Source organism: Leucoraja erinacea, chromosome 13 (assembly GCF_028641065.1).
Source record: "Leucoraja erinacea ecotype New England chromosome 13, Leri_hhj_1, whole genome shotgun sequence".
Lineage (NCBI taxonomy): Eukaryota > Metazoa > Chordata > Chondrichthyes > Rajiformes > Rajidae > Leucoraja > Leucoraja erinaceus.
The window spans coordinates 25963089-25981060 of NC_073389.1; the positions used below are offsets into that span (position 1 = coordinate 25963089).

Here is a 17972-nt window from a genome sequence, read left to right on the forward strand (position 1 = left end):
ATTCTCGCTACATATTGAATTAAGGCATTCAGATGAATTTGTAACCTTAAATGTCTTGCATACATATTAAGACCTTCCAGAGTAGCTTACAGTATCATAAAAATATTAAATTGATAGTTTGATAAAATTACATATTTTTCATGTGAACATGTAGTCTAATATTAAAATTATTTACTTTGAAAAATATTTCAGATGAGACAGGCGACAGTTGCTCAGGTACGGCCGGCGGGAATCCCCAATGGGCCAACGCTTGGATCGTCACTGCCTACACACTCTGTTTCTGGTCAGCAGCCTCACGTCACTCTAACCAGAGTGCCTGATCGCATTGTTCAGTCTGGAATCCGTCCTGCCCTTACTGGACAACCAATGGCTAATGGACCATTTCCTGCTGAACCGTCCAGAGGCCCAGTAACATGCAGCACTACGAGAATGCTGGGTAATACAGACACCATTTCTATAGGCAATAATCATGTAACAGGAAGTGGAAGCAATGGAAATGTGCCTTACCTACAGCAAAACGCACTAACTCTACCTCAAAACCGCACAAACCTGACCAGCAGCGCGGAGGAGCCGTGGAAAAACCAACTTGTTAACTCCACTCAGGTGAGGAACTGTTTAACATAACAATGTCTTTTGTTTTCTTAGTTTTTCCATAACCTGTTGAGCCCGCTTGTTGTGGTTTAGCTTGATGTAAAGTTGGATATTTTGGTTTGGGATATCATCCAAGTGATATTATTGAAGTGCGGACTTCCTGTTGTTAGAATCTTGGATTTGTTACACCACAGAAAGATGTGGCCCTTGTGGCTAAAGGGATTAGGAGGTATGGAGAGAAGGCAGGTACAGGATACTGAGTTGGATGATCAGCCATGATCATATTGAATGGCGGTGCAGGCTCGAAGGGCCGAATGGCCCACACCTGCACCTAATTTCTATGTTTCTATGTCACCAAGCTCATCAATTTCACCTTATCACTGAGCCAACCAATCCTGTAAATCACGTTTGTTTAAAAAAAAAAAGAAAATGCTGATAATATTAAGGAGGTCAGGGAGCATTTATGGAAAGAGACATGGGATTAACAATTCAATTCTGGTACCACTCCTTTCGCGGTTACTGCCCGACTTCCTCTTTCCAATATTTTCTATTTGTATTGCAGATTTCTAACTTCTCTGGTCGTTCACTGTATATCAAATTCACACGTTTTTTAATCCAAACCTTATATTGACCCTCTCAGAAGTGCTTGTCTAGTTTTATATTGAAAACACAGCTGGTTCCATATTCACTACCCTTACAGTTAATAAATGTAAGCCCATGACCACATTCTGCATTTGGAGATTATTTTACGTCCACTGTACATTTAGATTTTACATTCATGTTCCTTGGACATTGAACCAATTAATGGCTGCAACATGACTCGGTAATGCTGCTGCTTCACAGAGCCAGAGACCCGGGTTTGATCCTGACGTTGGGTGCTGTCCATCCCTAATGTGTAGGGAGTGGAAGAGAAAGTGGGATAACATGGAACTAGTGTGAACGGGTGATCGATGGCTGGCATGGTCACTGGGCCAAAGGGGTTGTTTCTATTCTGCACCTTTCAATCAATCACCTATTTGCCTTGTCGAAAGTAGTCATGATCTTCTACATTCTTATCAAATCTCCCCTCACTTCTTTTGCTAAGAGGAAAACAACCACAATTTAAGCATGTAAGTGAAACCCTTAAACCATTGTAACAAATCTTTCTGCACCTCCTCGCAGTGGCCAGAATTAGATGCAATACCACCAAAAATCCATGTTAACAGAGTTTACAGTTTTCCTCTAGTATACCGTACCTATTATATCAGCCATAAATTAATCCAAATGGGGAGCAGGTAAGGATTCTGCCCTTTTCCCCTAGAACCAATGCCAGGTTTTCTTTGGAAAGCCTGATGAATATTTGAGAATCCATGCTAGGGGAGGATTTACCTTTTTTTCTATTGCAATCCTAAAAATAATTTGGACTGCTTAGTGCTACAGCTGATAACGCGTCTTGTTCATTGACCCGAGTTCAATCTTAATCTCAGAGGTTGTCTCGATGGCAGCTTGGGTTTCCCTCTGGTGCTCCAATTTCTTCCACTGTCCCAAAATCATGCTGGTGTAAATGGTTGGGATGTTGATGGACATGTGAGAGAGAACTAATTTCAGGGATTGTCTGGAGAGTTGGCTTGGCCTTTATCTGTGTCATAAGGAAAATATAAATGAGAATAAAATCAAATTTAAATCTGTGTTACTTCACCCCTCTTGGTTACATCAAGGTATTGATTGCTCAAGTGCTTTTAATGGCCAGCGTCCCATCTTTTGTTTTATTCAAAATTCTGCACCCCTAATTTCCATAAATATGGTTCAGCCACAACCCAGTACTTTTTTCACATACCTTGATTACCAATCTGGCAGCAACTTGCCGGATGGCAACTATGGCTTCATCATTTTCTATCTCCCTTATTCTATGGCAGTCTGCAAAGAGAACCTCACCTGGGCTTTCCTGTTCATCCTGTCTTGTGTGTATTGGGGATGGCGGTGATGCAGCGCTTAAATTACAGGACAAATAATCCAGCAGCCCAAATTCAAATCCCACCTGAGAAATTGTGGAAGTTAAATCTAGTTAATAATCTGGAATTTACTGGTCAGTGTCCACAAAATTACTAAATCGTTCTCCAGTAAACCCTTGCTTTAACAGACTTCTTTATAACTGATTTTGGTTATAGAAGACTGACCTGCCAATGACAGCCCACACCACCCTCTGTTCGTCCCGCTTCTCCAGCGCTTAGAGAGCTGGCTGTGGCTTATAGCATTGGCTACCCACGCCACTGACAACCCGTGGCACTTCCAAGCTGGATGTTCCGCCGTCACCACTGGCCCACATAACTTCCTCGACCACTTTGAAGCTGTGTCTGCCGCCACCACAGCTGACCCTCACCTGTAGTCTGACCACCCGCGTGCCGCGACCATCTACCAATCCTTGCCCCTCCCCCAGCCGCCAGCAGGCCCGAGCCATCCTCACCTGGATTCCAGGCCCAGTTCTAGACTGAAAGTTTGCAGAAGGGTCTTTATCTGAATTGTCACCTATCCATGTTCTCCAGAGAAGCTGCCTGACCTGCTGAGTTACTCCACCACTTTGTGTCTTTTTGTGTATTAACCAACAACTGCAATGTTTGTTTCTACTACATATACAATGGTAAAACCTTACGATCGGTAATAACGGACCCATTTCTCCCCCCCATCCCGGACCATTATAACTGAATATCCCATCTACTGCATTTGGGAGGAAATTTGCTTCAATGTAACTGCGGGCACATTATATGGTTGACTCTTAAACGTACCTAAATAGTTCATCAATTCATTCAGTGAACAAGCAAACCCACTGACTCCCATGGATATCTGGACTACACTTCTTTACACCTTGCTTCCTGTAAGGACTCTATCCCCTACTCCCAATTCCTCCGTCTATACCGCATCTGCACCCAGGATGGGATGTTCCAGACCAGGGCATTGGAGATGTCCTCATTCTTTAGGGAATGGGGGTTCCCCTCTTCTGTTATAGATGAGGCTCTCAACAGGGTCTCCTCTATATCCCGGAGCTCCGCTCTCACTCCGCATCCCCCTACTCGTAACAAGGGCAGAGTCCCCCTTGTTCTCGCCTTCCACCCTACCAGCCGTCGCTTACAACATATAATCCTCTGACATTTTCACCACCTCCAACGGGATCCCACTACTGGCCACATCTTCCCATCTCCTCTCCTTTCTGCTTTCCGCAGAGATCGTTCCCTCCGTAACTCCCTGGTCAATTTGTCCCTTCCCACCCCCTCCCCTGGTACTTTTCCTTGCAACCGCAGGAAATGCTACACTTGTCGCTTTACCACCCCCCTCGACTCCAAGGACCCAAGCAGTCTTTCCAGGTGAGGCAGAGGTTCATCTGCACCTCCTCCAACCTCATCTACTGCATCCGCTGTTCCAGGTGTCAACTGCTCTACATCGGTAAGACCAAGCGCAGGCTTGGCGATCGCTTCGCTCAACACCTCCGCTCAGTTTGCAATAACCAACCTGATCTCCCGGTGGCTCAGCACTTCAACTCCCCCTCCCATTACGAATCCGACCTTTCTGTCCTGGGCCTCCTTCATTGCCAGAGTGAGGCCCAGTGCAAATTGGAGGAACAGCACCTCATATTTCGCTTGGGTAGTTTACACCCCAGCGGTATGAACATTGACTTCTCCAATTTCAGGTAGTCCTTGCTTTCTCCCTCCTTCTCCTCCCCTTCCCAGCTCTCCCACAAGCCAACTGTCTGCCTCTTCCTTTCCTTCTCCTCCCCTTCCCGAAACGTCGCCTATTCCTTCTCTCCTATGTGCTGCCTCACCCGCTGAGTTTCTCCAGCATTTTAGGCTATATTTGATTTTTCCAGCATCTGCAGTTCTTTCTTAAACAGGCAAATAGAAGAAATGCTTCTATTCCCCTCCATACATGTTCTTATTGTGTCTGCAGGTGAACTTTGCCTCTTTTTGTAGTTATCTAACTTTCTTAACAGGCCTAATTGTGCCTTGAAATTGTTATTGGTTTCTCCTCAAACAACCCCCTCCCCCCCGCCAACCATCTCTGTGTCGGCTCTTTTGACCCCTTTTGATCATCCACAGTTTATTTCAACCTCTAAGTTCTGTGCTCATTTATTTTTTGATTTTATTTAAATCCTTCTATCTATATTCTTCCTTTTCCTGATGAATCCCAATAAATTACATTAATCATACCTCCTGCAATTATGGTGCGTCCAAATAAATTGGAATTTGTGTTGTAATCCATTAAATGTCTTTTGTTTCTCTTTCAGGGGCTGAACAAAGGTCAGAGTTCACATTTGGCAGGTCCTAATGGTGAACGACCTCTCTCTTCCACTGGGCATTTCCAGGCAGCTGGCACTGGTATTCAGAATCAGGTTGGACATCCTGCCATGCCTAGCAATTCACTAACGACACAGGGGGCTGCTCTCAATCACCTCTCCTCTTATACTGCTACCTCAGGTGGACAACAAGGCATTACCTTAACCAAAGAGAGCAAGCCTTCAGGAAATGCATCAATAGTGCCTGAAACAAGCAGGCATTCTGGAGGGACACTTAACAGCACTGCCGGCGTGGAAGGACTTCCTAATCATGTCCATCAAACGATAGCAAATGCTGTTTCAAGTCACGGAGAGTCCAAGTCACCAGGTGTACTTAGTTCAGACAATCCTCAGCTCTCGGCCTTGTTGATGGAGAAACCCAATAATAATGGGGGTTCCATGTCTTGTGATAAAGTTAACAACATCCATCCAGCTGTTCACACAAAGACTGAGAATTCAGTAGGCTCTTCGCCATCCTCAGCGGTTTCTACTGCAACACCATCTCCTAAATCCACTGAACAAACTACTGCTCATAGTGTTACCAGCCTTAACAGCCCTCAAAGTGGACTGGGGCATACTGTCAATGGAAGAGGTGTGGGGGAGGACTCCCAAAGTCCCTGTAAAATGGACCCACCATTAACTACTTACAAATCTAGTCCTCAACTTGCATCTTCAACTTCTGTGTCTATATACCCCAGTTCAACAGAAGTGTTAAAGGCATGCAGGTAATCTTGCTTTCTGTTTCATTACAAAAGGAAATACTGGATATTACTGTTATACTGGTGAATTCATGGATCCCAAAAATTGTGTACAGTTGGTAAAAATGATTGTTCATTTTATAATACAAACATGCACCTGTAAATGCTTAAATTAAATTGGTTGCCTTTTATGAATTTATTTACAGTGCATTCAGAAAGTATTCAGATTCCTTCACTTTTTCTACATTTTATCACGTTCCAGCCTTATTTTTAAATGGATTAAATAATTTTTTCTATCATCAATCTACACACAGTACCCCAGAATGAAGAAGTGAAAACAGGTGTTTAGAATTTTTTGCAAATTAAAAAGAAATAACTGAAATATCACATTTACATAAATATTCAGACCCTTTACCCAGTACTTTGTTGAGGCACCTTTGGCAGCGATTACAGCCTTGAGTCTTCTTGGGTATGATGCTACAAGCTTGGCACACCTGTATTTGGGTCATTTCTCCCATTCTTCTCTGCAGATTGAATGGGGAGCGTCGATGCACAGCTATTTTCCAGTCCCGCCAGAGATGTTGGATCGGGTTCAAGTCTGGGCTCTGGCTGGGCCATTCAAGGACATTCACAGACTTGTCACAAAGCCACAGCTGCATTGTCTTGGCTGTGTGCTTAGGGTCATTGTCCTATTAGAAGTTGAACCTCCGCCCCAGTCTGAGGTCCAGAACGCTCTGGAGCAGGTTTTCATCAAGGATCTCTCTGTACTTTACTCCGTTCATCTTTCCCTCGATCCTGACTAGTCTCCCAGTTCCTGCCGCTGAAAAACATCCCCAGAGTATGATGCTGCCACCACCATGCTTCAGCGTAGGCATGGTATTGGCCAGGTGATGAGTGGTGCCTGGTTTCCTTCTGATGTGACGCTTGGCATTCAGGTCAAAGAGTTCAATCTTGGTTTCATCAGACCAGAGAATCTTGTTTCCCACAGTCTGAGAGTCCTTTAGGTGCCTTTTGGCAAACTCCAAGCGGGCTGTCATGTGCCTTTTACTGAGGAGTGGCTTCTGTCTGGCCACTCTACCATAAAGGCCTGATTGGTGGAGTGCTGCAGATATAGTTGTCCTACTGGAAGGTTCTCCCACATGCACTGTCAACTGTGGGGCCTTATATAGAAAAGTGTGTGTATTTCCAAATCGTGTCCAATCAATTTAATTTACTACTGGTGGACTCCAATCAAGTTGTAGAAACATCTCATTGATAATCAATGGAAACAGGATGAACCTAAGCTCAATTTTGAGTGTCTTAGCAAAGGGTCTGAATTCTTATGTAAATGTGATATTTCAGTTATTTTTAATTACTATGCAAACATTTCTAAACAGCTGTTTTTGCTTATTCATTCCGGGGTAATGCGTGTAGATTGATGCTAAAAAAAAAGAATTTAATCCATTTTAAAATAAGGCTGTAATGTAACAAAATGTGGAAAAAGAGAAAGGGGTCTGAATACTTTCTGAATTCACTGTACAAGAACGGAGATGCTATAGCTACAAAACTATACATTCAGGCTCTTAAAGGAATTTCGGTTGGGAAAAGAATGACAAGAAGGACGAACAGTTGTAATGATTTGGAGTGGAGCTGAAACTGGAGAGAGTAGATGTAGAGAGAATGTTTCTAGCCGTGGGAGAGTCGGGAGAGTAGGGATACTAAATCTAGGGACAATTTCTCTGATTAACACTTTGATAAGAGTAGCCGCTTTGTTATCAAGTGTTGGATAAGCCTCGATCCACCGGCTGAATACATCGACCATTACGAGTACATATCTGTATCCCTGGCTTTTCTCCAACTCTATATAATCCATCTGCAAAGTTTCAAAAGGACCCATAGGCAAAGGTGTCTTCCCATCTCCACAACCTACTCCCTTTCCAGGATTGTACTTCTGGCAAATCAGGCAATTGCTACTCATTTTCTGGGCCAAAGTTTGTATTCTTGGATGCCACCAAGTAGCTAAGAGCGTATCTCCAATAGCTCTTACACCGCAGTGAGTTGAAAAATGCAGCCACTCTACAACCCAAACTGCAAGAGGATCTGTCATGCAAGTCTGCCCTGCCAGAGTAGTTTATAACCCTGTTCATGCAATCAATTGTGCACCCTAGTTCTTTCCACAGTTTCACATCCCCTTTTGAAGCTTCCTCCTGTAATTGAATAATTTCCTGGATGGTTGGCATTGGCTTTTCCGAGAGAGACTTGTTACCTAAACTTTTAGTCTGCCTCATCATTTTTGGCACCGCCATCTTACGTACCCAGGATACTTCTTTTGCTGCCCGATCGGCACTACGATTGCCAATGTCTGTTGGTGTCTGTTCTCTGTTTCAGAGGGAACTGCAGATGCTGGAGAATCGAAGGTTACACAAAAAAGCTGGAGAAACTGCTGTCTCCTCCCATCCCCCAAACTCCTCCTTTTCCCTTTCTGGAGAAGGTTTCGGCCCGAAACACACTACACTTCATTTTCCCTTTCTTTGTTTTTGTCTGGATAGCATCAGGGCCTTTAATAAATCTGTCACCAACTGCTTATTAGATATTTTAGTTCCTGCCGAGGTTAGGAATCCTCTATTTTTCCATAATTGTCCGAAATCATGTACTGCTCCAAATGCATATCTAGAATATGTATATATGTTTACCCTTAGATTTTTCCCGATAATACAAGCCCTAATTAAAGCAAATAATTCAGCCTGTTGTGCTGAATAAGGTGAATGAAATGCACCTGCTTCTACTTTGTTCCCATCTTGATCTATTACCTCGTACCCAGACAATTTATCTCCCCTGCGTCCAATGGATGCACTCCCATTTACGTACAATGACATGTCAAGGTCCTCTATACACGTGTGTCTCAAAACCTCCACCACGGATGTTTCCTCCTCGATTATAAACAAACAGTCATGTCCCGCCTCTGACTGCTCCTCTGGTGGTGAAACAAGAAAAGATGCAGGATTAATTGTGGTACAATATTTAAATTGGAGTTTTGGATTGTTCAATAAGTACATTTCATGTTTATTTTGACAAGCCATTGTTAGGTGCTGAGTTTGTAGCTGTTCCAATAAGGCTGCCACTGAAAGGGAACAATATACTACTATCTGCTGCTGTAGGGTCAAATTTGCAGCAGACTGTAAACTGTTATATATCGCTGTCAGGATTTGGGTGCATAATGGGGTGCCCCTTGTTACTGGGTCGAGTTTGGATGAATAGTAAGCCACTGGTCTATGCCCATCCCCGTGTCTTTGGCCGAGGACTGCAGTCGAGCATTCAGAAAGAATTGTGCAATAAAGTTGGAAGTATTATCATAAAGTGGTCTTCCCAATGCTGGAACCTGCATCAATGATTTCTTCAAATTTTCAAAAGCCTCCATTGCTTCCTTGGAAAATTGGAATTCACCTTCTTGGCTTGTATAGGGGGTTAATTCTTTGGTTTCCAGAGCTATATTCGGAATCCAAGGTCTACAGTAATTCACTATACTAAGCCATTGCCTCATTTGTTTTGCTTCTTTGGGAATTGGAAATTCACAATTTGGTTTGAGTCTGCTCTTTTCCAGACTCCTTTCTGTTGCCGAAATTATTACTCCTAAGAATTTCACTCTTTGTTGAGCCATCACTGCTTTTGACTGTGAGACCACATATCCCAAATTTGCTTGGTGATTTAGTAATTGAGCAGTGTCTTCACGATTACTTGGTTCATCCATGCTGGCTACCAACAAATCATCCACGTGTTGTACCAGGGTAGATTTTCTCTTGAAATTTAAAGTACTCAATTGTTCCTGTAGACATCGGTAGGCGAATTAATGAATCCCTGGGGCAATCTTGTCCAAGTGTATTGTTGCCCCCTATACGTGAAAGCAAACAAATATTGCCTGTTCTTATGTAGAGGTAATGAGAAGAAGGCATGTTGCAGGTCTATTATTGAAAAGATTCTTGCTTCGGCTGGGATTACATAGAAACATAGAAAATAGGTGCAGGAGTAGGCCATTCGGCCCTTCGAGCCCGCACCGCCATTCAATATGATCATGGCTGATCATCCAACTCAGTATCCTGTTCCTGCCTTCTTAGAGCTTAGATGTGAGCAGGGTTTGGCACTAGAGGATGGAGCGGTTCAACAACTGCATTAATTGATCTTAGGTCTTGGACCAATCTGTCCTGGCCCTCTTTTCCTGCTTTTGGAACGGCAAGGATTGGTGTTCCAAATAGACTGGCATTTTACTAAGATGTCTTGTTTCAGCAATCCCCGAATTAACTTGCCTATGCTGGTAATGGCCTGTTGTTTCAATGGGTACTGCTGTATGGAATACAGTGTCACCCCTTTCTAGAGAGCTACTTGGATGGGATCAATGCGAACACATCGTACCTGAGTTGTGTCTTCTGCCCAAACGTGCGGGTCCACATAATCACATACCTCACTCCCCAGATGCTGGCGTAGCTGGGCAACAACTGTCCTCATGGCCTGATAGAACTTAACAGTACATTGGTTAGACAAGTTCTGTTCTTCGTGTTTATGCGGGTCTGCCATAATTGCCTTTCTCACCATTGCTCCCAAGACTTTTGCACTTGCTAGATACTTTACTTTTCTGGTAATATGTGGAGCAACTTCTGCATTTAGTTTCCATAGGTTTACAGGTATTTCAGTGTATTCTGCAGTTCCTTCCTTTCCTGTCACTGGTGCCTTTTTTTTACAGTCAGATCTTTTCCTTTGTGTTAACAGCAGTTACTTTGTTTCCCTTCTTAGTTTCTCTGTAGCTTCCCCTTGGTTCTTGCTCCAATCTCTCCTCTGTCTTTGTGGTGGGCATTCCCTGCTCCAATGACACAGCTAGTTACAATTAAAGCAAGCACCTGATGCTACTACTTTATCCACTTTTAAATAGATCTTCGCGGAAATATGAGGTTGTCCATCATCTTTCCATGATTTGGGAGTATTCTTCATTAACTTCTTCCTTGTACAATTCTCAGTAATTATTGTAATCTTATGTTTAATTTTCTTATCTTGATACATTATTTTGATCGGTCCAGGGATAGTGGTCAGGCAATCTTGTCCATTGACATTGTCACATACTAAATTGGCCAATATTATCAATACCGCACTCGGTTATAGTGGACAATTGGCAATAACAAACACCATTCCTTTCTTTACTTTCCCATCCCCCTCCCCGTCCGTTATAACAAGGATTTACTCTCCAAGAAGAAAATATGATAGCCTACTTAGCCAAAAGTTGTATGTTTTTGTTTTAAAACAAAGCCCGAAGTAACCCATTGATTGGCATGGTGTTTCCTAATTGTGAATTCAATTGTTCATCCTTCTCTATTGTCTCCAAAATCTTTATCTTGTGTTTTTTTTCCTGTTGATTCTCTACCGTGGCCTTTTCCTTTTTCAATCATTTGTTCATTTTTTTCAATTTCAACATTCCCATCCCTGCTACCTTTGTTTAATCTCCATTGAGTAATGTAAAGTTTGATACATTCAATCATTTCAGTGCTGGAATTCTTGTGGATGTAGAATTGTATGAAATATAGTGAATCTGGGTGTGCGCCTTCATGATTCTTGTATGCACTAACATTTTAATAGAACAGAGGTATATGCAACCATGTGCCATAATTGTTGCGGAGGTCAGGTTATCATGTTAGATGATTAGGGCAGTGTATCTCTCAAAAAGCTTTCTTGAAGCGTTTATATTTTCATAACGACATAGTACTGAAGTAACTCAGTGGGTCAGAAAGCATCACTGGAGAACATGGATAGGTGGCGTTTCGGGTCTGGACCCTTCTTCAGACCTGTCACCTTCAGAAATGTCACCTATCCATGGTCTCCAGGAGATGCTGCCTAAGTTACTCCAGCACTTTTTTTGTAAGCCCGTAAGTGTTATTTCTACTTTATATTTTCAGGCTTGTTTACTTGGATTTTAAAAGTCTCAGATTTCTATATAAAGAAGTAGAAAGGTTGCCTTCAATTTGATGTATATATAAAGTCCATTTAATACAACAATCAAAATACATTGCAGTCAACTTGTTACATCAAAGAAGAATGGGTGTAAAGAAATCTTTGTCTTTGATCAGTGTTAAAGGTTAAACATTTTCAAACAAATGTAGAATTTTTACATTTTCACTGCATAGCATTCATATGTGGCAAATTTGTATTAAAAATGGAAGCAAAACCTTTTTTAAAATGTTTGTAAATGCGATTGCAACAGTAATTTTGAAACTTTTTTAGATGTTAATCATTCATGCTCTTTAAATCCCTTAATGAAAATTTTTAATCTGTACATTAGAAAATGTTATACCTAAATGTATAAATATTCAAGGTCTTTAAGAAATGCTCTAGAATTAGGAGCTGTATTTGTGCTCCATTTAAAACAAAAGGTTAAAACCTTTATTAGTCTTTTTACAATGCTACTCTAAAATTAGAGGGCATGGGTTTAAGGTGAAAGGGGAAGGATTTGATGGGGATCTGAGGAACAAGTTTTTCCCACAGAGGGTGGTGGATGTATGGAATGAGGTGGTCCTGGCAGGTAGAATTAACATTTAAATACATTTGGACAGGCACATATATAGGAAATGTACGGAAGGAAATGGGCCAAATGCAGACAAATGGAATTAGCATAGACAGATATCTCGGTTGGCATGGACTAGTTGGGCAGAAGTGTCTAACTCTATGAATTTGTGAATCTATTAATAGAATGAACACTGCAAATTATTTAGTTTATTTAGTTTAGTTTATTATTGTCACGTGTACTGAGGTACAGTGAAAAGCTTTTGTTTGCGTGCTATTCAGTCAAAGAAAAGACTACATGAATACAATCAAGCCATGCACAGAGAAAAGATACAACTTCCGTGCAAGATATAACCTTGAAGTCCAATAACGTTCGATTAAAGATCTCCAATGTGGTAGATGGGAGGTCAGGATAATGCAATAATAATGTTCTTATTTCTCAAACATTAATTTAACTAGTTTAAATGATTAAGAATTTGCACTGTTCAATGTTTGTGTGTAATTATGTCAAAAGAAAATTCCAATTTATAATGACCTCCTTTGCTATTACCATTAATGCCACCACTGATAAATAATGATGGGTCAGTCTTTAGTTTAATGTGCATCACGCAATGATATTTTTCGTTATCTTCAAATTCATGATAATTTCACATTCTTCAAAGTGCAAAATAGATGATATGCAGGAAAATGATTGCAGTCGTCATCAAAATGTATTTGCGAAACATTATTTTCAAACTATAATTTGAGAAACTTGAATACCATATCAAATTTGATTGAAATATGGTAATCATGGCATCAGTAATGAAATGGACCTTCCAATCATTGATTTTCAGAAATATCTTTACAAGATTTTTCACTTATGTCTTTTCAAGAAATTATTGTTTGAAAAAAATTTTGCATTTTAAGTTTCAATATGTGGACAGCATTGTTGTAGCCTGTTTACATGAAGCTTTTCAAAATTATTTAGTTTTTTTCCTCTCAACATGTGTGGATATTAATTAATTACATGTATTCATGCTAATTTTATAATGTGACTATATGACCTTGTTATAACAGTTTTTTTCATTGGGAAATAGTTCTTGGTTTGTTTGAACAGGCAGAGAAGCTCTGCAAGTCACATTAGAAACATAGAAATTAGGTGCAGGAGTAGGCCATTCGGCCCTTCGAGCCTGCACCGCCATTCAATATGATCATGGCTGATCATCCAACTCAGTATCCCGTACCTGCCTTCTCTCCATACCCCCTGATCCCCTTAGCCACAAGGGCCACATCTAACTCCCTCTTAAATATAGCCAATGAACTGGCCTCAACTACCCTCTGTGGCAGAGAGTTCCAGAGATTCACCACTCTCTGCGTGAAAAAAGTTCTTCTCATCTCGGTTTTAAAGGATTTCCCCTTTATCCTTAAGCTGTGACCCCTTGTCCTGGACTTCCCTAACATCGGGAACAATCTTCCTGCATCTAGCCTGTCCAACCCCTTAAGAATTTTGTAAGTTTCTATAAGATCCCCTCTCAATCTTCTAAATTCTAGAGAGTATAAACCAAGTCTATCCAGTCTTTCTTCATAAGACAGTCCTGACATCCCAGGAATCAGTCTGGTGAACCGTCTCTGCACTCCCTGCTGAGAAGTTTGTTTTTTGTTCTGTTGCTGACCACATGGCTACAAGTGGCCACGTGGTCAGCATAGTTACCTTGCAGTTGATCTTGAAAATACTCAAGACCTCTAAGTTGGCTATATTTTTTCCACTACCTTGGATGTTTTAGACAATAGACAATAGGTGCAGGAGTAGGCCATTTGGCCCTTCAAGCCAGCACTGCCATTCAATGTGATCATGGCTGATCATCCCCAATCAGTACCCCGTTCCTGCCTTCTCCCCATATCCCCTGACTCTGCTATTTTTAAGAGCCCTATCTAGCTCTCTCTTGAAAGCATCCAGAGAACCTGCCTCCACCGCCCTCTGAAGCAGAGAATTCCACAGACTCACAACACTCTGTGAGAAAAGGTGTTTCCTCTTCTTCGTTCTAAATGGCTTACTCCTTATTCTTAAACTGTGGCCCCTGGTTCTGTACTCCCCCAACATCGGGAACATGTTTACTGCCTCTAGCGTGTCCAAACCCTTAACAATCTTATATGTTTCAATGAGATGCCCTCTCATCGTTCTAAACATCCAGCTGCTCCATTCTCTCAGCATATGACAGTCCTACCATCCCGGGAATTAACCTTGTAAACATACGCTGCACTCCCTCAATAGCAAGAATGTCCTTTCTCAAATTAGGGGACCAAAACTGCACACAATACTCCAGGTGTGGTCTCACTAGGGCCCTGTACAACTGCAGAAGAATATAATAGTTTATGTGGGCAGTAAATGGGCAGCTATAACTTTTATTTTAAATGCAAAGTGTTTCCAATGGGTTTATTGAAATATGGTGGTTCAACAACTTAATGAACTCTCAAAAGCTTTAGGAGCTTTTTGATGAGGTCTATCCTTTTAAGGCAGAGATAGATAGATTATTGATTAGTACAGTTGTCGGAGGTTCTGGGGAGTAGGCAGGAGAACCGGGCTAGGAGGGAGAGATAGATCAGCCATGATTGAATGGTGGAGTAGACTTGATGGGCCGAATGGCCTAATTCTACTCATTCCTTATGACCTTATGGGGGTGCAATGCCTGATTGTGCTGTTCTGGCTGGCACACTATAGGACAAATTCAATTAAGCTGGAGCGGGTGCAGAAAAGATACACAAGGATGTTACGCAAAAAACAAAGGAACTCAGTGGAAGTATCTAATGCAGTGTTTCCACTTTGAAGGAAATTACCTGAATTCGGGAAATTCTGGTTGTTTTCGGGTAAGTTTAGGGAAATGCAATCATAATTTTGGGAAATTTCCGCATCTGGCCTGCAAAGGGGTGTAAAGGTAATACACTGAGCACTGCCGGTTTGGCACTCAAAGGTTTAAACAGAGCGCTGTCAGTTTAACGAGTGGGAATTTAACCAAAAAGCAGTCGGAAGCAATTTTTAATATTTCAGGAAATACCATCAAATTCCAGGAAATTTGGGATTATATTTTGAATTTTTTTTTTGAGGTGTGGAAGCACTGATCTCATGAGGCCAATGCCTGCCATTTCGAATCTCGAGGCGAAATGTCAACCTCATTTGCCTCTAGAGATGCTGCTTGACCCGCTGAGCCCCTCTACCATTTTGGATTTTGCTCCCGATTACAGCATCTGCAGTCACTTGTGTCTGAACAAGGATCTTGCTTTGAGGGGGAGAGGGTTTGGGTTTAAGGAGAGACTTGATAGGCTGGATCTATTTTTCTCGGAGAGAAGGCTAAGAGATGAGGTGTATCAAATAATAGGTATAGATAGGTTTGTTAAATTACAGGAAAATCACCAAACGTTAATTTGTTTCCAATGATAGGGATGTCTAAAACTAAGGGTTTAAGTTTAAGAGGGAGGAGGTTTATGGTGGAAAAGGGGGTACGTTAGTCAGACAAAGAATAGTTGGTATCTGGAATTAGCTGCCAGGGGAAGAGACCATAACAACTGAGACCATGAGACATCTGCACAAGATCTTGAATGTTAAGGTATAGAGAGGTGTGGAATAATACGCACTATCTGGAGCCTCCCAGTCAACCTTGGTGCACTACGATTTACCTACTGCTACTACAGGTATATGGCAGGTGCTGTTCCTCTGGCTCCAGCTCATCCCAGGAACATCAAGACATATACGGCAGCCTCCTATTCATTGAACATAGCTCTGCTTCCAACATCATAATTCCAAGCAAACATCTTAAACTCCTGGATGTCTTGGCACACAACTCTGCAATTAGATTGTTGACTTCCTGACCCGTAGGCGCCAATCAGTAAGAATAGGCAGCATTTCATACCTATATGGCTGTAATCTAATCATTCTGGTATGACATAGTTACTTGCACATTTGAGCTCAGAATTAAGTCCCAACAATTTTACATTTCACACTTTTATTAGGGTATATTGAAACAATATTACTAATTACTCTTATTGACAAATGTGTTTTTTCGGAATATGAATATTGGTGGTATCAAGTAAGACCCACATCTCTGCATTCTAGCCTGTTGGGAAGTAATACTTCCTGAAATTCATGTTACTTTGGATTGAATGTCTTTTAATCAGCTCAGGATGAGTTGATTTTGTTTCCATAGGGGACCATGGCAACACTGAGTTATCCAAGATTTCTGAATATTCGAGATATCTTAAGAACTTATCATTTAACCAGTAATAATTCTTAGTTATTTTTTAAGTTGCTAGTGCGCAATTTTGGAATGTGATTTATTTAATTTATTTCTGACTAATGAAATTGTTAATGTTTTTGAAACTCTATCCTGTTATACATGAATACACATTTGAATTGTACATTAATTAGTATGAGCTATGAACTGAAAAAAAATATGAGATCTGCTATTGTCCGTGCAAAGTTTGAATAATTGAGCTTGGTCGAGGTTTCCATTTATATGTTGTCATTTTTGTTTCTCTGGTCAATATCGCCTCGTTCACACACAATTTTATTTCTAATTATTTGCAAATGGGGTTAATAAATGGAATGTGACAAACCTAATACTTATTTTTCAGAAATCTGGGGAGAAATGGTTTATCTAATAGTAGCATTTTACTCGACAAGTGTCCACCTCCTCGACCACTACCACCACCCTATCCACCACTGCCAAAGGACAAGCTAAACCCTCCCACACCTAGTATTTATGTAAGTAGAACACGAGGTACCAGTTTAACCGATCAATCAAATAATGTTTTTGTATCTATTTCTGAATTAGCTTCCAATTGGCAATGAAAACTCTTATACTTGTAAACTAAAATAATGGTTAAACTAGTTCTGTATGATATTAACACTTGATTTTGATTCAATTTTTGTACAATTTTGAAGGCAAGTTCCCGATTATCTTTTCGTGATTATTAAAGGCATACAACACAGCGGGAAAACTTAATAATTTAGATTCATATATATAACCATAAATTGAGTTTCACTCTGTATCCAATTTTTATTTTTTTAAATGTAACGTTTTAACACCTAATATAATGTTTTTTTTCATTTGTGCAGTTAGAAAACAAGCGTGATGCTTTCTTTCCTCCACTTCATCAGTTCTGTACGAATCCCAACAACCCTGTTACTGTAATCCGTGGTATTGCTGGAGCTCTCAAGCTAGGTAAGTCTTGTAATATGAATGTAATACATTAATAATTATTTTTAACCTAATTTCTTTCAGCATTGTTCTTGGAGTATTCTTTGCTTTGTGAAAATTCGAAGCAGATTACTGTTTTGCCAATTTTAAGTTTAAAGAAAAGTGAACATTTAGTGGGAAAACATTTTAGTATAGAGGTGATATATAACATCCACATTTGAAAAGAGTGATACTTTTAAATGTGGATGCCATGCATCATTTCAGTATATTATAAATACAATGCAGAAAAGAACAAAGTACTCAATGGGTCCTGAAATGTTAGCTATCCCTCTACCTCCACAGATGCTGCCTGACCTGCTGAGTTCACCCAGCCGTTTGTTTTTTATTTACTTCAGAATGCCAACTCAAATTATTTTATACGTTAAATTATTTCCACAGTTATCAAGAATCTTCATGGTTCTCTTACCATGAAAGTTATCCCTTCATTTTGTGTTTCCTGTTAGTTTCTCTGGTCAGTGATCTATGCAATATTCTTGCTGCAGTAGTTTCACATTAATATAGGTAACAAACTTGTATTCATACTTACAAAATTGATCCGGAGAAATTTTGTTGAAACTGAATAATTTGAATATATGAAACTGTTTTGTATCGGTCAGTGATATCTTCAATGTTGTCTCTGTTCCCTCAACA

At 40.7% G+C, this 17972-nt stretch overlaps 1 protein-coding gene across 2 annotated transcripts in view; it reads left to right on the forward strand.

The window, feature by feature from the left end:
* Positions 1–17972, forward strand: part of kdm6a (lysine (K)-specific demethylase 6A) — a 195270-nt gene that overhangs the window by 156451 nt on the left and 20847 nt on the right. For both annotated transcript variants that reach the window (XM_055644641.1, XM_055644642.1), the window contains 4 exons: positions 193–603; positions 4847–5619; positions 16717–16846; positions 17201–17306. In XM_055644641.1, the coding sequence (XP_055500616.1) occupies positions 193–603; positions 4847–5619; positions 16717–16846; positions 17201–17306 (1420 nt within the window). The remainder of the gene's footprint in view (positions 1–192; positions 604–4846; positions 5620–16716; positions 16847–17200; positions 17307–17972) is intronic.